We start from the raw sequence: 25,976 nt of genomic DNA, 5'->3' as shown, positions 1-25,976 counted from the left end.
TGATATAGTCCAGCAGTGTTTCATTTATTTTAGTCTGGTCTGTGTACAGTTGCTTTATACCTTCCTCAAGGTTACTGGAAGTCATGTCTAGAGCTTGCACTTCTTTTTGCTGAATAGTTACAGTACTTTTCCCAGTCAGTGTTTTTTTCATTGCATTTTGAGCTTCGTTCAGGTCCTCTGTATTTCTTTTTTCCTGGCATCCAGGCAGTGCATTTACTAGTCAGTGACTGAAATTTACTCAGAAATTTAAGTCCTCTGACTTTCTCTGGTAAGTTTCTGTTTTCCCACTGGGAGAGACAGAATTAAGTTGTTACTCAATGTGCAGCCATCTTGTAAGTCCAAAATCTGTCTCACTGTTTTTAGTGTCAGAGTTCAGCCCATTTGGGTTGTACCCCTGACTTCTTGGAGGATTTGAATTAGGATTGTCATGCATAAGGTGAAGCATAATCCAAGGGGATTTAAGAAGTAAATGATATTCCCAGAATCTGATGTTTGTACAGTGTCAGCAAACAAGTATTTGCATTTGTGGGTAGAATAGGTATTTAATTTGTGTAATTGGTATTCTGCATGGTTTCAAGTGTTTTTCATTAGCCATTGAACCTTTGTTACATAAAATCTTGTATGTATTTCCTTAGAAATGCAGGATGACATGAGCCCCGGAACCCTGAGATATTATGTTGCCATAGCTACTGGCAGGCATACTGTGTGTTTTTTAAATGTTTTTCTTAACCTTTTGTAGAGGTTTTTGTTTTAAAGTAGAATTTAACATTACATTATCTTTATCCAGGCTGTCTTAGAAAGCAAAAGCTGTTTTAAGGGAGACAGATGCTGCTGTAATTGAGTGGATAACCTGGCTACGACCAAGATCTATCCTGGTAAAACATTTTGACTGTATATCTTGCCTGCCATACATTTGTGCTGGAAGAAGCATCTGCTTGGTAATGCTGTTTGCTTTATTATCCTTTCCTTAGACTCAAGGACAGCTCTGCCACTGTTCTGCTGGGATGCACTGATTTTGTTTTAATTTTTTTGCTTCTCATTGGCTTTGCTGCCTGCCAATCATCAGACAAATCAGTCCACATTATTGGCTGGTAATTGCCATCATGTGGGCAAACAACAGGGGTAGTTCAAGATTTTACATTTTTGCCTGCACAGCAACACCCATGTGTGGGGAGTGCAGTGGGTGTCAACACAGCTCTGTCTGTCACTTCTGCATAGGGATGATGTCAGCATGACTGCCCTACCCACCCACAGAAAGCACCACAAAGAAATCAGCTTGTGTTTATGTGACCATGAGCACATGCCCCTCCCTCCCTCCCCACCCCCACCAAGGATGAGCATGCTCATCATCTCTGCCTGCACTTATAAAGTGACTGAGCTGCTATTTGATCTCAGGTTGTGCAGGCTGTAGTGAGGGTTTTAACCCTCTGTGACAACTGGGTATGCTTGCCTGGAATTTATAACTGTCAGGACTAATGATGCTGAGGTGATTGCTGTTATTAGGTGCACCTTTATGAGTATGTGCATCTTTAACAAAAGTAGCACTCTTACATAAAAATCCAATTACCCCATTTAGGTCAGTATGTGCTGAATTTCTAGTTTACTTTTAAATGCTTTTTTTATTTTTCTAAAGGGAATATGGCTGGCTTTTTCCACAGTCTGGAGAATTCCACTGTGTTATTCATATTACTGCTCAAACTTTTTCAAACAAATGCTCCGTTTCAGGTTTGGGCACTGCACTTAGGAGCAGATATTATTACTAGATTCCAGTCACTCTTTCTCTCTTACAGCAGGAAACAAAAATATCCCCCGCCTAGAAAAGCCAATTTACATAATAAAACTGAATATGTTAAATACACTTTCTTCAGAAAAGTCTTCGGTAACTTCTATACCACCAAATTCTACCCATAAAACAGAAAGTATCCACATTCATTATATCCCCATAACCTTTATATTTTCATTACTCAGTACTAACCTTTCGTATCTCCTTTTTTAACCATAGTTAGTTATTCATTAGAATTAAATCATCTGCATACCCTAAATGTAAAGGGACTACCACCGCAGCTTTATACTTCACTTTTGCATCATCCACTTAACCCTTTACTTGTGCCAGTACTGTATTAACTGTCCTAACAGATGAAACTCCACTCTGAAGACAATCTTGCTATATGCCCATAGACATTCTCTCTTTCTCATTAACAATTTCAATCAGTAATACTTTTACCAATGTACTTCTGTACACATCTTGAAAAAAAATGTAACCACCTTCTTCCCAATCCCACGTACATTAAGATTATTTCTGTCACATTTGATCATGTTGATCAAACAAGCAAATAAACAACTCGTAAAATCATCAAAGAGCAACTATGAGAAAAATTTAGCAACCAGCTGCATCTGCAACCTAAAAGGTAGGACTCAGATGTTTGCTGAACTAATTGTGGATGGCATCACACATCTGCAGTTTTCTTTACATCCATCTTTCTTTTATGTATGTTACTCTGTATCTTATAGAAATGTTTGATTTTCAGTCACTTTCCTCTTCACCATCTGAGTTTTCTTCCTTTTTATTTTCCTCTATTAATACTTTATTGTGTACTGCACCACCCCCACCCCTGCTTTGTTCCATTTCTCTTTAACTTCTTTAATATCATTCTTATTAATTTGTGTATATGAGCCCACTGAATAAATATTTTCCTCATCTTCTGACATTATTTGATTTTCAGAAATCTGAAACTGACTTTCATTACCTTCAATATTATCTTTTCCTTATTCCTCCTCACAATCAAACCAAAGATAACCCTCTTTCCCAGAGATCCAGCAACTGTGAAAATCTGTATAAAGCAGAGAAATGTAGAAATCAAGAAAAAGTACAAATGGAAATATATATGGAAGAATTAAATAAGCCAAGATGAGGCTCAATTACTAACAGGACAGGAGGAGATGAGATAAAAACAGTGATGTATAATCAATATAGAGAAAGTTCCCAGGAATAGATAGTATTCCTGGGAAAACTTGAAAGCTAGGAGCGAAGAAAGCGATAAAGATATGGAAGATTTGTTTAACAGTATTTTAAAAGGAGGAGCAGCACAAACATCCTGGAAGAAAGCAGTGTTGGCTGTAATACCTAAATGTGGTAAACAACCATCAGATCCAGCTTCATATAGGCCCATTTTAATCCTAAACCATGATTATAAAGTGTTAATGTCTATAATGTGTAAAAAATGGCAAAGATGATGACACATTGAAAAATATGGATCAGTGTGGTTTTGTGGAGGGAATGCAAACATTGGATAATGTTAATAAAACAACAATGATCCAGAGTGAAGCAGAACTTAAGAAAATATCCCTGTTGTTGGTGGGTCTTGATGCAAAGAAAGCATTTGACAGAGTAAGTTGGGACTTAGTGATAAAATTATAAGTTTGATTAGGAGGATGTATGAGGGATCAGATGTAAAAATTAAAGTGGGAGGGCTCTTCTCTGATAAGTTCTGTTTGAGCAGAGGAACTAAGCAGTCCTCTTTCCCCTTTGTTATTTGCTTTATATGTACTTGGTATGGTAGTTAAGAAAAATTAGCTTTATTTGCAGATGATATTATTTTATACCTGATAAAACCAGACAATGATATCTCGGTGTTGTGGAACATTTTAAGACCATTTTAAGTCTTTTCAAGCTACAAAATCAATGAAGATAAAACAAAAGCAATAGCTGTAAACTATGTACCCACACACAAATTGTTTCAGCAATACCCATATTTATAAGGACATGATAAAATGAAGTACTTAGTACTATGACTTAAAAAGGATTCTGTTGGCAACTAAAGATACATGGGAAGAAGCTAAACTAAAGGTAATATAAAAACGGAATAACTGAAAGCTCTGTTTTATGGATATGGATAGCAAGATACAAACAGTTATAATGTTTTTAGTCGTTTTAGTTTTATACACAGGTCAGGTATATTTTTTTCAACTGGAAGAGAAGTTCTGTATAGCAATTAATAAAGAGTTGAAGGATTTTATCTGGAAAGGGAAGAGAGCAACAGTCAAGTGAGATAAATTGATCCTTCCAAAAGAACAAGGTGGTTTTGGGATTTCCTGATTTGAAGTCAGAGCTACACAGTTAAGGCTCCTATACATAGCACAAGCAGACAGCTATAAGTCAACGTGGAAAGAGATGATGATGAAACAGGGGGAAGCTAAAAAAAACAAAAATAGGTTGGGATTTTGGATGCAGATCCTTAAGGAGAATATCAATAACCATACGGAATATTATATTCATTAAGTAGCAGAAAGTATTCTATAAACTAAGCCAACAAAGAGAATGGACAAAAAAGATTCTGCCAATAGGGATGACTACAATTAGCAGTGCAGAGAATAGGCTATAGGTGACTGGAATTAACTGGGGAAAATGGCAAAGGAACCAATGCATTTGGAGCAAATAATTAGAGATAGAAAGGTAATAGAACGGGAAGAGGCTAAGAATTCATTTGTATTTTGTGGCCAGAGATTGCCTTTCTTATCAAGGATTGGAATTAGAGTATAGGCAAAGAGAAAGAAATAGGGGCATCCTAAGTGAAACACCAGCACTGGCAGAGTTTTTAGTAGAATCTAGCATATAAGCTGCTATTAAAAAGGGATAATTAGTATGGATTATAAAATATTGGATGATAACTATAGGAATCAATCAAAGGAGGTTAGAAAGGATTGGGAGGAAAGATTGGATAAGCAGCTCACAAAGAAACAATAGGGGATATATGTATGGCTCCCAAGTATGAAACAAATTCCAAAGATTTGAGATCTATGTTTGGAACTGTTTGCATATGTATTTTTATACCTCAAGCATACAGAATTTTTCCTGAAGTAGATTGCAAATGTTGAAGGTGTGATGGGGAAGAAAGATCTACTTAAGAACATGCTTTTTGAGTGTAATGAGCTGGCATACTTTAAATATTCCCTGCAAACTATTCTATCAGAAACACTGGGTGAGTAAAATGGTGTAACTAAGGAAATTATTTTTTTTTTAGCTGTTATATAGAATCAGAATTGCCTAGTCATAGTAGGATATTGCTGAGTTTAATTCTGATGGCTGCAAAAAAAGCAATTACTAGAAAATGGAAATCAAAAAATCTAAACCAACTGTACTAAAAGTAGTGAATATAGTAACAGAGATTAAAGAACTGCAAGTAGGATCTTTAGAAAAGGGTAGGAGCAAATTACATAGAAAATGCTAATTGTGGGAACAATACATGCAGAATAATGTTTTAGAGGAGGAGTGAGGTTTAAGGGAAGGCAGGAATTGAATTAGCTATGTGATGTTTGATTGACAGTGGATAGATTATAAGTGATGTATATAACATTTGCAATGAAAAATATGTCAATATTGTTTTTCATTTTTATAAATGTATGATTGCCTATGTCATAAGTGATAATTTAATAAAGATGTTTCTTGTTTAAAAAAAAGATAACCCTTTTCATGTATTTTGTACAGTTCAGCTTAACAAATTTTACAGTATGCCCTCTTTTCCCACACTTATTACATTTTCTTTTGTCACAATGTGTTATGATGTTGTTCACTTCCACAAAAATAACGCAGTTTTGGATGTCCAGCATACGTTATAACCCCACCCCTTTTCCTCTTTCCTCATAATTGTAGAAGATAAATGCTGGAGATTGCTTTCCACAAAGTTCATTGTTACCCCAGTTTTCATACCCTGATCCATTACATCTTCTCATCCCCCTTCCTTGCAACAGTTTCAATACTGGAACATACTCTGCTGAAAATACTTTAATTTCAGTTTCAGTCACCTCATCGCTTTTGAATTGTGCAGTCACTGCTTTCCTGTTTTGCACATTTGAGCAAGCAAACGTATTCAATCCTTAAGAAATCCTATTTTTTTTCCCTTGTACAAAAATCTTTTAACAGCTGTAAACTTTCAAACCACAGAACTTTCTGTTTCTGTGTAAATAAGTGAATGCATTTTAGGAGCCCTAAAAAAACTAAGGTTTCAACCAGGTTGTCCCAATTAAAGTATTTATAGATGTATCATTTATTATTTTCTTAGCATGGTTCTTTTTTCTGGTGTTGCTATTTCACCCATTTTCCCTTTCTGATGCTACTGCATCAGAACTCCACCTAGCTGGCTGAGTGTCTCCTCCATTCTCTCTAAGAGTTTCTGGCACTATTTAACTTTCAGTCTCTCTTGTCTGTACTTTCTTATCTTCTGGTCAAAAAATCTTTCTGCTAGAAACAGATTTCTGCTTTTCGGGAAAAGTAAATTAGCTGTGCACATTTGTGTATCAAACTCTTCCACAGAACTCTAAAGACAGATGCATAGGTACTAGAACATGTGAACATCTGTGTCTGTCTTATATATGTGAATGTGGGTTTTATTTACTACATCAAGTAAAAAAGAAGAGATTTAATGCATTTCAGAAACAGAAATGGTCAAACTCAACGTTAAAGCATAGCTATCAGATGTACTGCTCATCATAAGTATGATTAATTAACCCCATTTCAGAAACAGACATGGTCAACCTCAACATTAAAGCATAGCTGTCAGATGTAGTGTTCACCATAACTATGATTAATTAACCACTCATTCAATTCACTCTTTATAACATATTTGTGATGTTTATGTACTTTTGTTATATATTTAACATTAAATATTAAACGTATGTGCCTCCTTTTTTTCAGAGAGGTGGAAGAGTCCTTCCTAAGGAGCATAAAGACAAAATGACATCCACTGGAACCTTCTCTCCTTGGGACCCCCCAAAACCTTTACCCCAGAAACCTGTCCGCGTGATAAAAGCTGCTGCACCAATGAGGGCTCGACCTCAGTTAGCTCCAAAACCTCAGTTAGCTGGCCAAGATGTCACCTACACTGTGGATAATGACAAAATCAAAGAAACTGAAAGGATGCAAGATGCTGCCACTGAGCTGGCTAAGACTGGAAGCAGTACCATACATCATGAGGAATCTGGAACTGCACAGTCCAAAAGTAATACACTTGGTGTTATTAAGAAATCAGGAAAGGTTAAGAAGATGGTTAACCAGTTTGATAAGGTTTTGGGACCAGAAGGTAAACAAATCACTCAGATGCCTCCTCAGTACTCAAAACTACAAAATGGTAAGCCAGCAAAGGACATGAACTCATTTTCACTGGCCAAAGAGATGACCCCATATAAGAAATACAATAAGGCTAGACTTGTTAGCAGTGGAGAAACACAGGTCATGCTTGCAGCTCCAGAACGGCTTGCTGAAGGCAGCAGTGTCTCTGCAGAGCAGGATGACAAAACAGAAAAATGTAATGAAACACTTTCTTTCCACAAAAGTCTGGAAAGTAATCTTGAGCTTGAAGCACCTAACCAGCCAGGTGAGTTTCATTTTACAGGCATTATTATGAAAGCAGTTTTTATATAGTCTTAAATGTAAGGAATCAAATATATATTTTATAAAAAGTATAGTGAAATGTTTTGTAACACTTTTGAATTCAGAAAGCACATGCCTGTCTCCACGTTTTCCTAAGGATGTATTCATTACTCTGGCTACTTTGGGACAGTGTTGATAGGTGGCGCTGGTAACCATCAGCACCTGAAGTAAGTGCAACGTTGAACTAGCTGATCCAAATGCATGGTGAGAGGTGTGAGACATCATTATTCCCATGGCAATATTTCTACAAGGGTCGAGCACATGTTCCTCAGGTCTGCTGCCTGGGTGTTGTATTCATCGTGGTGAGGGGGAAGGACAGCAGTCTGACTCATTGAATTCCTAATGCACAAGGCCATGGTTCATTCCAGTGGCTTACTGAGTTATACTCATTCATCAGCCAACACATCCAGTACTTACTACATATGCTGTCTGCATTTTGGGGGGCTTAGAAAAATGTAGGCGTTCATGTCATGGAATGATGCAGAGAGACATCAGTATCAGTTTTCTGCGTTTCTCCAATTACAGTGTTGTGTCCATAGCTGCAGTAAATCTAACAAGTATTGAGTAAATGTAACCAGTGTTCTTGTATTTGTGCCCTACCCCAAGAGGTTCATGGAATCATCAGAATGCCAAGGTAGGTTGATTTATTTATTTGTATTTGTGTGTCTACAGTTTGATTCTGTTCTTGTTATATCACATTCCTCCTGAACACGAGATCTCTTGACCCATTGTAACATCCTTTGCTGTTTATGTTAGCTACATGAGACTATTGCATGTTTGTTGTTTCATCCCATCTATTTAAGTGAGTTAAGTTGTGTATGTCATAGCATGTTTTAGCAGTTGTTAGTATTTTGCAGTATAGTCTGGTGATGGTAGTCCTACTTTGTTTGTCCTTTCTACTCTGATTGCAGTACACTAATATATTCAGACAAAGGAATCTAATTATTGTGTGCCTGTCCATGTGGACATATATATATATATATATATAGGTTTACTATTGAAATGTCGAATGGCACTACATCGACTGTACTATAGTCAAACACGGAAGTTCGAAAATAGAAATGTCGATGACAAAAAAACAATCTAGGAATGGTTTTAACATGGGTCGAGGTAGGTGTTCAGTATTATTCAGAACTACAAACATCTCCCCTACCTTGACCCATGTTAAAACACAGTCCTAGATTGTTTTTTTGTCGTCGACAATACTATTTTTGAACTTCCGTGTTCGACTATAGTACAGTCGATGTAGTGTCGTTCGACATTTCAATAGAAAACCATATATATATATATATAAATGTGTGCTTGGGCTAAACTTGCTCTAATCAAAATGAATTTGCATATGGTAGGAGACAGCAAGTCATTTACACTTCTATTAAGAGAAAATGACTGCAGTATTGTTGCACTGTCTTACTGCCTCCCCATCCCCACCCAGTCACACTTTCACCACTCTTTCTCTTCCTCTATCCAAAACTAATACTCCTTATAACAATCCAAGTAGACCCAACCATTTTTACTTTCCTAATTACTTTACTTCTCAGTCCTAAATTCACAGTTGCTCAACAACTAATATATCATACTATATTACATTCAAATGTTCATTATAACTATGTTTAGGCTATAAGCCATTTATAACACAGACTCCATATCAATTAAAAAAAACTATTTCCCCATCCACTTATCCAAACAATTTTTAAACAGTTGTAATGAGTCTGATGATGAATGTATAGCATTAGTTTATTCCTCTTACAAGTCAGTGTTTGTGAAATAATCACAAATCAAACATTTCCCCCTTTCTAATACTGGCTAACTGTCTTCATTCCAAGTTGGACTTTCCCGGTAAACAAATGTTAAATAAATGAATAAAAATTTCCATGGTTAAGCTGCCTCCTCTTTTCATTGTTTTAATTACTAGAAATCACAGGTAATATTACAGTATCCCTTGCAATGTTATATTTCTCTCTACTATATTCAAGCTTATGTCTATTTCCAATGAATGATCAACACTGTATATACCCATGCAAGCTATGTACATAAGCATTAGCAACACAGGGCTGTTATACTCAGCTGATGTCCATTATCATTAGGGTCACTGCAAAAATATCCCAAACAACAAACTGAAAAACCAATCAGTAAAAACAAAATGAAAACTCCAGCAAAGCTAGAACTTCCAGTGAGTGACCTCCCAAACCTCTTGTATAAGAGGGACATGGGACATATGCAAATGATCCTTATGAATATCAGGTGTTTCAGCTAATTGGCGATTCTGAATGCCCATGACTTGTTTCGTTGTTTTAATGGACAATTTCAGACAAATAAAGCCAAACCCCACTAGCTGTGGATATGCATATTTCAGCCTTGTTATGACCTCATCAGCACAGCACAAACAGAGTGTTTGACTAAGCATTACAAACACAGGGCTGTTATACCCAGCTGATGTCCATTATCATTAGGGTCACTGCAAAAATATTCCAAACAACAAACTAAAACAGTGAGTGAGAAGGACACCGAGAAACCAATCAGTAAAAACAAAATGAAAACTCCAGCAAAGCTAGAACTTCCACTGAATGACCTCCCAAACGTCTTGTATCAGAGGCATGCTGGATATATGCAAATGACCCTTATGAACATCAGATGTTTCAGCTAATTGGTGATTCTGAATGGCCATGACTTGTTTCATCGTTTTAATGGACAATTTCAGGCTAAAAAAGCCAAACCCCACTAGCTGTGGATGTGCATATTTCAGCCTTAATGGACAATTTCAGGCCAATAAAGCCAAACCCCACTAGCTGTGGATATTAAGGCCAACATATGCATATCCACAGCTAGTAGGGTTTGGCTTTATTGGCCTGATATTCTCCATTAAAACAACAAAACAAGTCATGAGCATTCAGAATCGCCAATTAGCTGAAACACCTGAATGTTCATAAGGATCATTTGCATATATTCCATGTGCCTCTGATGCAAGAGGTTTAGGAGGTCACTCAGTGGAAGTTCTATATCCATAAGCAGGATTTTCCAGTTTCTCAATTTTTGTATTATGTTTTTAGTTTCTTCCCACATATCCATCGATGCCTTTAAAGAACTATTTTCTATCCAAACATCTAAATACCTCATCTTATCATGTCTCCATAAATACAGGTATTTTAGAGCATTCATTTATGGGTACATAGTTTAACACTACAGCGTTTGTTTTGTCCTTATTTATATTATATTCCAAAAAGAATTGAAACTGCTTCAAAATATTCTGCAACACCAGATTATGCTTTTTCCTGGATTTATCAAATGGAAAACAATATCATTTGCAAATACAGCTAACTTTTCTTGAGTACCATACCAGATATAGCCTTCAGTTTTTGAATCCCTTATTTGCTTTGCCAACAACTCTAAATGTAAAGTAGTTAACGCTAGAAAAAGAAGGTATGCCTGCTTGGTTCCCCTGTTCAAACACAGCTTCTCAGAGAGCAACTATTCCAACTTAAGTCTTGCGTCTAACCCTTCATATGTCCTCTTTATTAACCCTGTTAGTCTGTCTGGGAATGTAAATGCTACCATTTGCTCTACTCATAAAATCCCAGCTGAATTTAACAAACATTAGTCTGCATCAGGATCCACCGAAAGTAGTGGTGTTGTGTTTTCTTACTTTCTGCTTCCCCACTGGATTATCACTGTTCTGTTAATGTTGTCAAGCGTGTGCCTTCCCTTCACAAAACTACATTCATTCAAATGTCAGTCAACTTTGTTAACACCTTTGCTATTTATTTAGCTAGTATAGGCACAGAGATTTTATACTCATTATTTAAAATTGAAATGAGCGTATATGAAGCATTGCAGATCTTAAGGGTCTTTATCCTCTTTGGGTAACATAGTCACTATAGCATTTTTCCAAGATTTTAGTGCCAGCACACACACACACACACACACACACACACACACACACAAACACACACACACACACACCTTTTAAATATTGTCAGACAAAACTTTCCAGATCTTCTATTTCTGGAAACTTCCCTGTTGATTGATTATGCATCACTATGTTTCATTCCTATCTTAGTTATTAATTGTTGAAACCAGTGGCGCAGGAAGCTGTTGAAGACTGGGGGGACGGAAGGTGAGAGGGTCACTTAGTGATCTAAAAAGAGCAAATTTTTATAACTATTTACTAACACAACATAGATTCACCTGGAGGACATTTTAGGCTTAGCTAATTCCCTTTTGGTGCTTGAATTAACATTTTCTGATTGGTCTTACCTATCTCATGGCTGATAATTGTATATTAGCCCTAGTGAGAATAACTGTGATCATACCATAGATAATTTGAGGGGGCCCATGTAAGGGATGCAGCTTTTAGGAACTGCCTCTATTAGTGGCATGAGGGGCAATCCTGGAATACATTTTCTATTACCCACCCTTAGATCCAAGTTGCATTTGAATTCGGACAGATTAGCTTTGTTTTATGTTTATGGATAGTCTTTTCTGGAACAGTGGTAGTCTCTGTGATATATATATCCAACTCTCCATAACATTCAGTTTAGATACCTGGACTAGGTATTCCTGATGCCATTTGACTTGCTGATGTTCAGTAGGTCCATCTGTATTAGGTCGGAGGATGCCTTGTATGCCAGACATGTCACCTGTAAGCACTCTCTAGAATACTGAGTATAGTAATAAATCTTTGAGGTAGTCCATGCAAGACTTATTGTTTAGGACTTGTATCCTTTTAGTAAGGTATCTCTGAAGGTATTCTAATTGTTGCATGGGGCTGGACAGATACATGCGAAAGTGGGCATTATACAAAATGTTTGACCTAATGAGAGCTTTGTAAAGGGGGACAGCATCTCTAGATCAACTCTGGGCACATGGTGGTCAAAGGTTTGTTCACTGTACACACAAGTTCCCAAATGCCAAACAACTGGGTCAGTTCTCACGGGGCAATGTCATGATTTTGACACCAGTTATTATTTGGAACAAACCTTCCTGCATGATGGTTAAGTCATTTGGGGAATCAATAACTGCTCCTAGCTTCCAGTCATCTCACACTTAGCTGAACAAAGCCCTTTGGTATTTCCTTTTACGTTTGAGATGTATATGCCAAACAGAAAAAGTCTCAGCACCAAACTTTGGGGGACTCCATTGGTGACTGATCTTTTCCCCTATTTTGATCTCTTGCATCCTGTCAGCAAGTTGGCAATCTAGCTAGTGATGCAAGTGTTTGCTCCTACATTATTCATCTTTTGTACTCCACCTGAGTAGGGAATTGTGTCAAAAGGCTTAGCCAGGTCAAGGTAATGTGGTGTGAATTGTTTTACCTTCATCCATTGCTTTGGTAACAAGAATAAAGCTTAAAATGTGCCCATGATTTTAAGCCTTTCACACTTTCCTCTAGGCTGTTTTCAAACACATTTTTAGGGCCATGCATATATGTATGCATTATTTGATTTGCCTTCCTTATTGTATTAAATTATATTCCTTGTATAATACAGCACCAGCTGCTAGAATGTGTTTTAAATTTGTAGTTTTGCACCATGTCTTAGTAAGCAATGAAACAAAATGTATGAACCAATAATGACAAAACTACCCATTTCAGAAAATCTCAACCATAAAAGGCCACTCAAACTTCTATCATTACAATCCACCAATATCAGTAAATATGCAAAATCTCTGCAGAAGGCAGTCATCTAAATAATTCCACATTAAAGGGATTTCTAGCTAATGAAGAGGTTGCTGCTAGGAAAGAACTTTATATGTCATTGTTTCATCTACAAATAAAGTGGTTGTTGCCCTTGAAGAATAAATTGCCTATGTTACATTAAAAAATGATAAGCTAGTAATATTGCTATAGGGAAAGGATGGCAAACTGATAACAGGTTCATAGCTACTGGGTAACTCCTCCAAAGAAGGACATTCACAGGACTGTAGCATCCACTCCCTTTAAAATACAACACAGTACAGTATCAGCAATCCATCTGCATAGTGTGGGAGTAGAACCCACAGCCTTCCGCGTCAACAGTAAGGCTACTACCTATTGTGCTACTAACAATGCAAACAGATGTGGAATAAGCAGCACTAAACATTTCTTCCCCTGAAGCTCTCAGCTCCATGTAAACCTTTTTATGTATTTAGCATTTGTTTACTGGGAAAGTTCGACTTGGAACAAAGAATTTTCACAGGCCCAGGGAGAAATGCTGCAGATGCATGCCTTTGTAACATGGAAGGAAACCCACAGAAACACAGGGAAGACATACAGACTCCATACAGAAGGCACCCCCACCAAGAATCAAACCAGAGAACCTCTTGCTGTGAGGCAACAACACTACCACTACACCATCCACTTGACACAACTAAATCTCTCAATTTCACAGTAGAAGAAATGTGGAAAAAGCCAAAATTTAATGGGAGGTGAGGCAAAGGCCCAAAACCAGGGACATATTTTAAATATTGTTTGTATAACTTTAGAAAGTTCCTGAAATAATGTTTTGTGTTACCATGTGTTTTAAAAAGATAGGAAAACTGAAACTTAAAGGGCTATCATTATTTAGTGAATTCCGTTCTCACTGCTTTGCCACAAAACCACAAATTTTAAGGGGAAAAGACCAAAAGTATGAGCCAAATATTCTGTGAAATCTAGATAGCTGAGAGCTATAGACTCAACTCCCTGAATCACAAAAGTGGTGGTGTGGGTAGAGAATGCTGGCACCTGTATCCAAGGTTCAGGGTTTAAACCTGAGTAAACACATACACACTGCTAATAATAAAGCTTCCAACAGCTAATAATGGAGCTTTGGATTTTTCTCTGTTGGTCAGTAACTTAATGCAGCATCATATTTAGTGTTTTGTTAACAATTCAGCCATCTGATCTGTTTGGAAATGGTAGTCAGGCATAAATGCCAAAAATTCAGTCTGTTCCTTTTTTCTTTTGTCTTCCCTGTTTCAAGCTATCCAAACAGTAAATGACTGTATGCAAGTTTCAGCATTAGGGTCCTGTATGGATTGGTATCAAAAAGCTGTTCAATAATATTTCTCTTCTTTTATTTACTTTAGAAAATAAGTTGTTGAGTACAACAAAATATGGTAAAATGGGAGGATCGTCTAGCTACACAATCATATGCCTACATGCATATTTGTGTGTGGTGTTTATGTGACTAAGCTTCCATTGAAACGGAGCACACAGCTAAATAATAGCTACCATCAGCTAGCTACTAATAACGGAGCTTCCAGCAGCTAACTAAATAATAACTGAGCTTCCCAAATAATGAAATGGAGCTTCCAACAGCAGCTAAATAATGACAAACACACACAGCTAAATAATGAAATGGAGCACACAACTAAATCATAGCTTCCAGCAACAAACTAAATAATAACAGAGCTTCCCAAATAATGAAATGGAGCTTCCAACAGCAGCTAAATAATGAAATTTATCATGACTCTGGCTGCAGCAATGATGTGATTAGATTTCTGCACACTTTTATGTTTAAATTACGTTAGCGTGCGGTGCACGCATGAGTCCTCCGCTGGGTCCTAAAACTCCATGTTGTTAAAGTCTTGCAGCTGTAAAACTGAGCGGGTGATCCACCCCCCCTCACTCAATGGTTCTTGCATCCATGGTAGAAACTCTTCTTCCTCTACCTTTGGCATAGTTAAGTCTTCCATAAAATATTCCATTTGTGCCTTTTTGTGGTTTTCATATCCCCCTGTTTTCTGAAATGTTCATAAAATGTCTGGAATATCTGTAATACAGCTATAGGATAACTGATTATTTTTCTTCTCATAGGCTCCATAAGTCTGGCTACAAGTCTTTCTACTTTTGCTGCCTAAGCTGTTGTGATAACATTTTTGCACTTTAGAAGTTTTATCAAAAATACCTGCTTAACAGCAAACTTTCTAAACTCATGCATACTATCCAAATGCTCCTTTATTTCTTCTATAATATTCCCCTTCTTTACAATACTTTAACCTTCATCAACCCCTCTAAATAATTTCTATTTCTTTTCCATCCCTCTCTCTCATTTCTGTCATATTTTTAACTCCATTTTCATTATATCCACTCACTAGCTGTGCCTTCTGAAGTGCTTTCTATCCTCCCTAATAACTTTCAAATCATATCTAGTACTCATTGTTTTAAATTCCTCTCTTTTTAACAAATAGCGATGAAAGTACAAGTGTCACGTTTTACATCATTAACTTGCTTCTTTATCCTAGTTTTTATTGGTGCAAGATCTGATATAGTTTTTGGATGGGTTTAAAGCTTTCAATTAAATACTCATGCTTCAGTGAAATATAATTTATATTCAATCTAACCCAGTTATTGTATCACGTAGAGTACTATGTAAATTCTGTCTGAGATCCTGGTACTAAATTTACATCTTCCACACCAAATATTCTCATATACTGCTTCAGAAAGGTACCCTCTTTTTTATATTTTCCCTACCTGTTCAAAAAATGGTAGAATTAGAGGGCAGAGCATGTAGGGAAAACCTGAGATTTTCTGCTGTACCAGAGAAACAGAAGGAACAGACTATATTAATTATATGAAACCACAAATAAGCAACTGAACTGGTTGGAATTCCACAGCAGGCATTGTTAATTGAAAGGGTACGTTGTGTGTATGCTCCAAACCTGGCCATGAGAAAGCAGCCAAGACCTTTAATAGTAAAAATGCAATCCTATCAGCTGAAAGATTTGATTCTGACAAAACTGTGGGAAAAGGACAAAGTATTAAAAAGTTGGAGACATTGGAGTGTTTGTGGAAAATGATTACTCGCTGTACACCAGGCAGAAGAGGAGTAAATTTATTCTGGCAATCAGGGAATTTCAAGAAACAGAAGTGAGGTTCAAGCTGCTGTATCCAGTTATCTTCAGAATATTTTTACTCAAGGGTCAGAGTCATCTTTTGATGCAGAACATGCTAAGGAGGAAAAGCAAAAAATTGTCCAACAAAAAGTGAGCTACCAAACAGAAGGAGATTCTGCTTCTTATTCTTCCAAAAATAAAGCTCATATAGAGACTGTACAAGTGAAACCTTTTCCAATAGTCCAAAGGAAAATGCTTGAGAGACAGAAGAAAACACAGGAATTGACTAGAAGAATGAGGAGTATGTTGGAAATGAACCAGAGACTGGATTTGGGAGACGATGATCAAAAGGAAGAAAGCCAGGAACTCAGAAATTAATGACTAAATGTGGATTTATAAAGCATCAATTACATTTGTGAAATATTATGGAACAAGAAAACTTGGAATTATTGTTTTTTTTAACTTTGTTAAACTTGTAGGGAACTACAATATGCCCTATTTCATGCCATTAATATGTAGTAGAGTATTAAGGAGAGAGGAAGAGAAATGACAGAGGTAACTATCAGTAAAACAAATTTTGTTCTCAACAGTATGTTTATAAAACATGACATATACTGCATTCTATAAAGCAAAGCATTTTTAGTTATTTTTGTGTGTAATAGGGATGCTAAAGTAAACAGGTGCCCCCCCCCTTTTTTTTTCCTTCTTTCTTTCTTTCTTTCTTCTTGTTCAGTTTTAAGAAATGTAGGCCCTGTGATGTAAAAAGAGAAAAAAAGTCTGGACAAAAACGCATGATATAAGAAAAAAAAAACAATATACTTTTTGTTGCTTTTACATAGAGGAATGACTGAATGGATTAAGGCCATTGGCTTGATCTAATAACATGTTTTAAGGTGGATCAAGTAAATGTTTCCTCTAGCAAATAAATGTTCACAGTGCCATATGAGAAGTTTGTACTGGAAGCACAGGCTGTACCATGCATCTTACCTTACAGGTTAATTCAAGACAATGAGTGTGGCTGTCAATCTGGGACAGTTGATCCTGTTAGGAGTTAAACATCATTATTTGAAGATATATGTAGTTTTTTGTGTTTAATTACGTTAATAGACTGTGTTTGTGTTTTGTAAGCTGTGACATAGTTTCAAATGCATATGATAAGAAACAACTGTATAAAAGATCAACCTGCCAAACATTAAAGTACGCATGCAACACAAAAAATGAAACTAGATATGTTAAAAAAAACTGCTATACATAGCAGGTGGGAATAATAACTTCTTATCATAAAGACATTTTGCATATCATGTTTAAACGTGAATGGTATAAATGAACTATATAAAAAATGCAGAGTGCAAATACTTGTGCTACAGGAGACATGTTTGGAAAGAACTGAGCATGTGAATTTGATAAAGGAATGATTTCAGGATGGTTATTCAACAGAATATCTGAGACAAAAGAAAAGGGGAGTACTTATATTAATTGCGAGAGGATCTCCAATAATGATAGAATAGAAAAAAAAGATAATAATGGCAGATTTGTAGTACTAAGGGGCTACTGGCAAGGCAGGAGGATTACACTGGCATGTATTTATACTCCACCTAAAACTGCTACATTGGAAGCTAAGAAAATTCTGAGAGAAATAATCTGCTTTCAGCAGGGACTATTACTTATAGGCATGGATTGAAATTTCATTTGCAACAGTGAGGATGTACTCATTTTTGAAGAAATTTATGAAAATATATGGTATAGGAGACATGAATTCAGTAGTAGAAGTTTAGAGGGAATTTTACATATTATTTCCCATGTACAAAAACTGAGCTAGGCTAAGCAAAAATTATATTTCACAGGAACGTGTGCATTTAATTGAGAGTTTTAATACACATCCACTAACTATTTCAGATCACATGCCAGCAGTAACTAAAATACAAATGTGGAGTAATGAAATAAAAAAGGACATAGGCAATCTCCAAGCACTTGACCCCACCCAATTCAGATTCATCAGGGGCAGATCTTGCCTATTGAACCTACTTGACCAAGGCCCTGGATGAGGGAAAGTCAGTACATACAGCTTACCTTGACCTGGCCAAAGCCTTTGACACAATCCCCCACTCTGGCATCATTGAAAAGCAAACACAACTTGGTGTTAATCCCTCTCTAGTCAGATGGGTAGCCAACTGGCTCACAGATAGGACCCACAAGGTCAAAATAGGCACTGCCACCTCAGACAGCAGGCCTGTCACTAGTGGTGTTCCCCAGGGATTTGTCCTGGGTCCACTACTGTTTTGCATATACTTCTCAGAGGTCCAGGCAAAGACAAAGGGCCTGTAGCTGACCAAGTTTGTGGATGACTGTAAGTTGGGTGCTGTCATTGACTCCCCTGACGATGTTAACATACTGCAAGAAGGTCTCAAAGCTGCAAATAACTGGTGCCAAAGTTGTGGTCTTAAGTTAAATGTAAAAAAATGTATTATTGTCCCATTCTACAAATAACACGTCCCTTACTGATTACCACATTAACGGCAACCCCCTAAGCACACAACCTGTGGTGAGAGACCTGGGTACTCAGGCTGACAACAATCTCACATTCAACCATCTTGTGGCAGCGGTGGTCAGAAAAGCCTTTTACTTGGTTCATCTCATAAGTAAATGGATTGCATCCAGAAAAAAGGAGGTTATTACCTCTCTGTTCTCCTCCCTTATTAGACCTATAATTGAGTATAATGCCCCATTTGGTATATACCTCTCCAAACACCTGCACCAACTGGAAAGGCCACAGAAATACTTGACAAAAATAATCCATGACCTCTAACACCTATCCTTTGCAGACAGGCTTAAATCACTATCACTCTACTCGGTATCATACAGCTTGTTCAGAGGTGATCTGGGTCTCACCTTCAAGGCAATATTGGACCCTGCCCTACTAGAGGTGCTCCATATCGTAAGTCTAACTCCACGCATTACCCACTCGATAGGCCTAAATCTAATATGCGATATCAACAAAACCTGCTGGAGAGACAGGTTTGTCTCCCAGAGGCTTCCATGTCTCTGGAATAGACTTCCCATACATGTTAAACAGAGTACCTCACTGACCCTCTTCAAACGCAACCTTGATGAGTGGATGGGAAACCGTAAATTTGTCCCAGGGGTTCCACCTTTGTCCTTTACTGACAGGGGTGACAGTGCTGACTGAGGTTTCTTTTTTGAGGATAAACTCTTGGCTAGGCTTTAAGGACCCCAAGGTCATTCGCGTAGTAACTGCCTATGATCCTATGCGACACTGGAGCTTCCCACCCATCTGTTAAGTACAGAGGAGTTGTAGAATGAATAGTTGGAATTATGTGGGAGTTATTAGGGAAAATAGAATTTTTTTCTGAAAATATAGCTTGGGAGTGAGACAAAATTAAAGTGGAGTTGAAAATAGGGTCAAAATAAAAGAAAGAGAGTTATGGTTAACAAGTAACAATTATTTAGAGGGACTGACACAAGTTAAAGTATTGTAGAATAGGGGGAATCTCAAAGAACAAGAAGCAGTAGAACTGCAGAGTGCTAAAGAGAAAATAAGGGATACCTCAATAATATGCATGAGTTTAGAAAGATTTCTGTTAAGCAACTGTTTTTTGATAATATCTCTACAGCACAAAAGCTCTTAGCACAACAGCTCAGGCAGTAGAAAGTAGAAAGGGTTAGTGCTAAACTTAGGGAGCCTATAACATGGAAAATAACCAGTGATCTTGTAGAGGTATTAGAAATATTTAGGACATTTTATGAAAATCTGTATAAAGCAGAGAAATGTGGAAATCAAGAAAAAATATAAATGGAAATGTATGTGGAAGAATTACATATGCCAAGGATAAGGGTAGATGAGGCTCAATTGCTAATATCCTAGGATGAGATAAGATAAAATGGTGGTGTATAACCAATCTGTAGGAATAGATGCTGTTCCTGTGGAAGTTTGGTAGTTAGGAGAAAAGGAAGTGATAAAGATCTGGAAAGATTTGTTCAACAGTATTTTAAAAGGAGGAGAAGCACCAACATCCTGGAAGAAAGCGGTGGTGGTTGTAATACCTAAAGATGGTAAAGATCCATCAGATCCAGCTTCATATAGGCCCATTTTGATTCTAACTCTTGATTATAAAATGTTTATGTCTATAATGGCTAAAAGAATGGCAAAGGTAATGCCAAAATTGGTAGATGTGAATTATTATGGATGTTCTTCGTGTTTCACTGTTGCAGTAATCACACCTGGGTTATCTGCCTGCAGGTAGCCCTCAGTCTGCCCAAATACCTGAGTCTTGGGATTTCTGTGTCGGATGCTGTTGCTTCTTCCATGACGTCAGGTCGTCAGGGGTATAAAACATGCAGCCGACGCCATTACATCGGCTTTTCTTGCCGTGCGGGAGCCCGAAGCAGAAGCAGTTCGCAAGTGTCGGTCGACCGCTACCTGAAATTTTCGTTTTTCGAGTTTCAAACCTGAAGTCTTCTAAAGCTAAGTACCCTGTTGGAGATTTTATTTCTTGCTCTAACCAATTTCAGAAAAAGTTAACAGTTGTCTTGCCTGTGGAAAGCAAATACCTCACAGAGATTTTCATTCTTACTGCGTCACCTGTTTAGGCCCAGACCACGACGTTCCTCGCTGTCGGTTTTGTGCCTTGTTTAATGCCCAAACTATTCATTGTTGGGCTATCTTTGTCACTAAATTCTTTCGCTCTCATTCTCCGTATTCCAAAATGGCTACGATAAGTCAATCGACTGCCAATCTTCCAAAAAAATGTAAGGAGAAAGACAGAGACAGACCGCATAGGTCCACAACTCCTGACAATGCTTCCATTAAGCTAGTCGCCAGTCTGCTGGTACTCAGTGAGATGTCTTTGCAGCCCCTGATACCTGCTTCTACACATTCGCAGGCCTCTACTGAGACCCAGTTGGAGTCTGGTATGCCACAAGATGCTTCTTCGACTATGGAACCTGTGGATGTCTCTACCTTGGATGGGTCCAGAGCCACTGTGCAGGCACCGGCTTCTGAGGGTGTATTCAGACCTTCTGATGTTTGTATTAAACTGACTACTTCGGTTCTGACTAAAACTACCAAGTTTCTCAGGCCCAGAGTTCGCACTATGCCTGAGAAACCGATGACCAAAGCACATTCTCAAGCTTCCATGTCACAGAAACAAATGCTTAGAATGGCTGAAGACTTTTTTACTTTAATTAGGGGAAGCCAGCCTTCCCCCTCTAAAAGACAAAGAAATGATTTTCCTTCTGATTCTACAGACCATGAGTCCGATGACTCTGATCCCTCTGATTACCAGGACATACCTTTATCTACCTATGAGGATTCAGATGCAGAGGATTCCTTTCCCTCTGCCTCCCGTCCAGAGGACTTTTCTTTTGGTGAAACCTTTCATATCTTAAGAGAGCATTTCCACTGGGAATGCCAGGACTACCCACAGTCCAAAAAGAGACTCTGAGAATTTTTAGACTTGCCTCAGCACAGGCCTCTAGCTTAATACCCCCTGTCCTGGATGTTGTAGATGATGTCTTCATGGAATCCATTCTTACCCCTGATACTTTACCACCAGCTCCTAGAAAGCCTGACCGGTACTACAGAGTACCTGACTCTCACAAATTTCTCTTTAAAAATCCCACTGTGGATCCAGAGACCATTTCCCAGGGACCTAAAGGTAATAAGGCTACTACAGCCAAAAACCCTACCCCTTCGGACAGGGATTCTAGGTCTTTAGACAGATGGGGTAAGAACATATATACCTCTGCAACTCTTGCCATCAGGAGTTTAAATTGCCAGTTTCACATGTTGAAGTACCAGCAGCATATTATGGAACTAATTAAACAGAAAATGTTGTTGATTCCTGATTGCACAGAAAATAAAGATTTACAAGAGTTAATGCATTCTGCAAACCAAGTTAGTAAACATACTTTGCAGTGTGGTTTTGATGCCTTAGAAGCATCTTGCAGGGCCTCTGTCACTGGGTCTGTACTGAGAACCCATGTTTGGCTGAAGGAACAAATCTTGCCAGACCATGTCAAAGCAAAATTACTAGATGCTCCATTAAACCAAGAATGTTTGTTTGGCAAAAAAGCAGAAGTTCTTAAAAAGATGGAGGAAAATGCTAAATCTATGCAAACTGTTAAATATTTCTTACAGGTACAGCCACCTAGATTCAGTAGGCATTGGCTTTCTAAACACTGGTCTTTTCCAGTCCCTCCTAGACCCTCTCAGTCCAAGCCCAGGGGCAACAGACCACAAAGACTACAGTCTCAGGTTATGCAGACATCTAAACAATGGAGTGCTTCCACCTCTAAAACAGGGAGTGGTAAGCCACCCCCTTATGGAAAAAGTTCACAATGACTTTTCAATTATCCTTCCCAGTCCTGCCCAATCACTTGCACCCTTAGGAGGAAAACTCTCGCTGCATGCAAAAAACTGCAAGTACATTACCCAGGACCAATGGGTCCTAAACATTGTATCCCAGGGATACAGATTCTACTTCCACTCACTGCCAACCCCAGGTTGGTTGCCAGACCTTCCTCCAAACCAGTGGGCAGAGGCTCAAAAACAAGTACTTTCTCTTCTCAGTATCAGATCTATTTAACCTGTTCCAATAGAGCAAAGAGGACAGGGTTTCTACTCCAGACTGTTCTTGGTGCCCAGAAAAGGGAACTCTTGGTGCACTATCCTGGATCTGTCCATTCTCAACACCTTCCTGGTGGTACCAAAATTCAAAATGCTTACACTCCAGCAGCTGCTTCCTATGCTAGCCAAGGACTCCAGGCTGGTCACCCTAGACTTAAAAGAAGCTTATCTGCACATCCTCATAAGGGAGTCTTGCAGGAAATGTCTATATTTCAGAGCAGGCACTATCAGTTCTCTGCACTTCCCTTTGGCTTATCTACTGCACCCAGGATATTCATAAAGTGCCTGGCTCCAGCCATTGCATACTCCAGGCAGAGAAATATTCAAAGTTACACATACTTGGATGATTGCCTGATTCAGGCAGACAGTCAGGAATTGCTACATTTGTAAAGAGACTCCTCACTTCTCTGGGGTATACCATCAACGAAAAGAAATCACATCGGGTACCCAGCCAAAAGATTGTATTCCTGGGAGCAAGCTTTAACACACCTTCCCAGATGGCATTCCTCATGCCAGAAAAGCAGGTTTATTTGAAAAATTACTTCAAACTACTGGCCACCAAAACCCAGCTATCTGCAAGAAAAATACTGCAAGCCCTAGGGTTCATGGCCTCATGCATTCTACTAATTCCACATGCAAGACTGCATATGAGAAAACGTCAATGGCATTTAAAAAGTCTCTGGTGTCAGCATTCTCAGGACCTGGAAACACTTATTCCTATAATTCCTTGTCTAAGGATGGAGTTCCTTTGGTGGGCAGAGGCTTGCAACCACAACAAGGGACTCCCTTTCACTCAACCCCTCGCTGCCCAAACCCTGACAACAGATGCATCAGACTATGCATGGGGGGGGGCTCACATGGCAGGCAAATGCATTCAAGGCAAATGGAGCCCAGGGCAAATTCACCTGCATATCAATCAAAAATAAATGTTAGCTATACAGAATACACTAACAGCCTTCAAATACCTTATCCTTCTAGGACAACTCTTGATAAAAGATAGCACCACAGTTATGTGGTACATAAACAAGCAGGGGGGAACTCATTCCTACCCACTCTGCAGGTTAGCCATGGCCCTGAGGAACACAGCCTTGAGCAATCAAGTGCACCTGCAAACTCAACTCCTGCCAGGCAAACAAAATTCACTGGCAGACGACTTAAGCAGAAATCTACTGAACCCACACGAGTGGAAACTGGAACCCAACTAATTCAAACTTCTAATCCACAGGTGGGGGACACCAGAGGTGGACCTCTTTGCTTCCCCCAAAACCATCAATTGAGCAAGTTTTGCCCCAGAAATACCCACAGCCAAGCATGAAAAGTGGATGCCCTATCCTTTACATGGGAAAACCTCTCAATCTATGCCTTTCCCCCTCTGCCTCTCCTCTCAAAAGTACTACTCAAGATCAAATAGGACAGGCCAAGGACAATCATTATTGCACCAGACTGACCATGCCAGCACTAGTACCCACTCCTATGCAGTCTGATAGCAGTGCCACCCTGGCACCTACATCAGACCCCCTGTCTGCTCTCCCAGCAGGAGGGACAGATTTTGCTTCCTCAGCTGCAAACCCTGAACCTTGCAGCCTAGCTTATTCCCTGACTACACCACCAGCAACTCTCAGCAAACAGGTGCTGGATGTCATCCTTGAGGCCAGGAGGCCTATTACTAGGAAATCCTATTCAGAAAAGTGGAAAAGATGCTGTTCTTGGAACCAGTCTCAAGGAAAGGACACAGCCGTGCCCACCTTACCTCAAATCCTAGATTACCTAGCAGAGCTACTCCACAAAGGCCTATCCTTCTCATCAATTAAGATTCATGCCTCTGCCATCTGAGCTCATTACAATACTGAGCCACCCCTCTTCTCTCACCTTCTGATCAAACAGTTCCTGAGAGGAGCTAACAATTTAAGACCCCCGAGGAGAGCTCCCACTCATGCCTGGGACCTTAACTTTGTACTAGAAAAGATCACGCTTCCCCCTTTTGAGCCTGCTGCTACAGCAGAGTTAAAATTCCTCTCTTGGAAAACAGCCTTACTTCTAGCCATCACTTCAGCAAGAAGAGTGTCTGAGTTACAGGCTCTTATGGCTGTGGAACCCTTCATTATTTTCCATGCAGACAGATTTTCCCTCAGGACTAACCCATCATTTATGCCCAAGGTGGTATCCAGTGTGACTTTAAACCAATCGATCCATTTACCAACCTTTTTCCCTAATCCTGAGAATAAAGGGGAAAGAATCCTGCACTCCTTGGACATGCACAGACAGGTCAGGTTCTACCTTGACAGGACTAAGCCTAGTCAGCTTTGCTACAGGGGCAGAGGACAAGGCCATTTCAAAGCAAACCATTTCCAAATGGATAGCACACTGCATCCATTTCTGCTACAAACACCATGGAAAGCCTACCCTACAGGGGATTAAAACTCATTCCACTAGGGCTACCTCAACCTCTACAGCATTTCTCAGGGGAGTCACTACCAGGGACATCCTGGAAGCTGCAACCTGGAGTTCTGTACACACCTTCACCAAGCATTACCACTTACCTGTCTTTTCTAAATCCAGAGCTGGATTTGCCACAGCAGTCTTGCAAGGCCTATTAGCCAGCCCTAATACTTCTTGACTGCCTCCTCCCTTCCTCAGCTTTGGGAATTAATCCAAGTGTGATGACTGCAACAGTGAAACACGAAGAACATAGTACAGTTGTGTACACTAACCATAAATGTAGATGTTCGAGTGTATTCACTGTTGCAGTCCTGGTTACCCTCCCTACAGCCCCCTGACTTCTCTATGCTTTCTACCTTTACTCTTTTTGGCCATATCTTATGGCTGTGGTATTTACTTTTTACTGGAGGTGTTCCGCACCATGTAATTGCTGCCTATTTTGGGGGCTCCTGACATCTGGGGCAAGAAAAACTGATGTAATGACGTCAGATGCATGTTTTATACCCCTGACAACCCGACGTCATGGAAGAAGCAACAGCATCCGACGCAGAAATCCCAAGACTCTGGTATTCAGGCCGACTGAGGGCTACCTGCAGGCAGATAACCCAAGTGTGATGACTGCAACAGTGAATACACTCGAACATCTACATTTATGATAAGTGTACACAACTGTAC

General features: G+C 38.8%; 1 protein-coding gene across 6 annotated transcripts in view; it reads left to right on the top strand.

Annotated features, from left to right (window-relative positions):
- Positions 1 to 25,976, top strand: part of ARHGEF15 (Rho guanine nucleotide exchange factor 15) — an 879,095-nt gene that overhangs the window by 498,595 nt on the left and 354,524 nt on the right. For all 6 annotated transcript variants that reach the window (XM_044077316.1, XM_044077320.1, XM_044077317.1 and 3 more), the window contains exon 3: positions 6,692 to 7,370. In XM_044077316.1, the coding sequence (XP_043933251.1) occupies positions 6,692 to 7,370 (679 nt within the window). The remainder of the gene's footprint in view (positions 1 to 6,691; positions 7,371 to 25,976) is intronic.

Source organism: Protopterus annectens, chromosome 7.part0, assembly GCF_019279795.1.
Source record: "Protopterus annectens isolate FY-2018-M chromosome 7.part0, PAN1.0, whole genome shotgun sequence".
NCBI classification, from domain to species: Eukaryota; Metazoa; Chordata; order Ceratodontiformes; family Protopteridae; genus Protopterus; species Protopterus annectens.
Note: the sequence above shows the minus strand (reverse complement) of the source record. Positions and strands in the feature narration are given on the sequence as shown.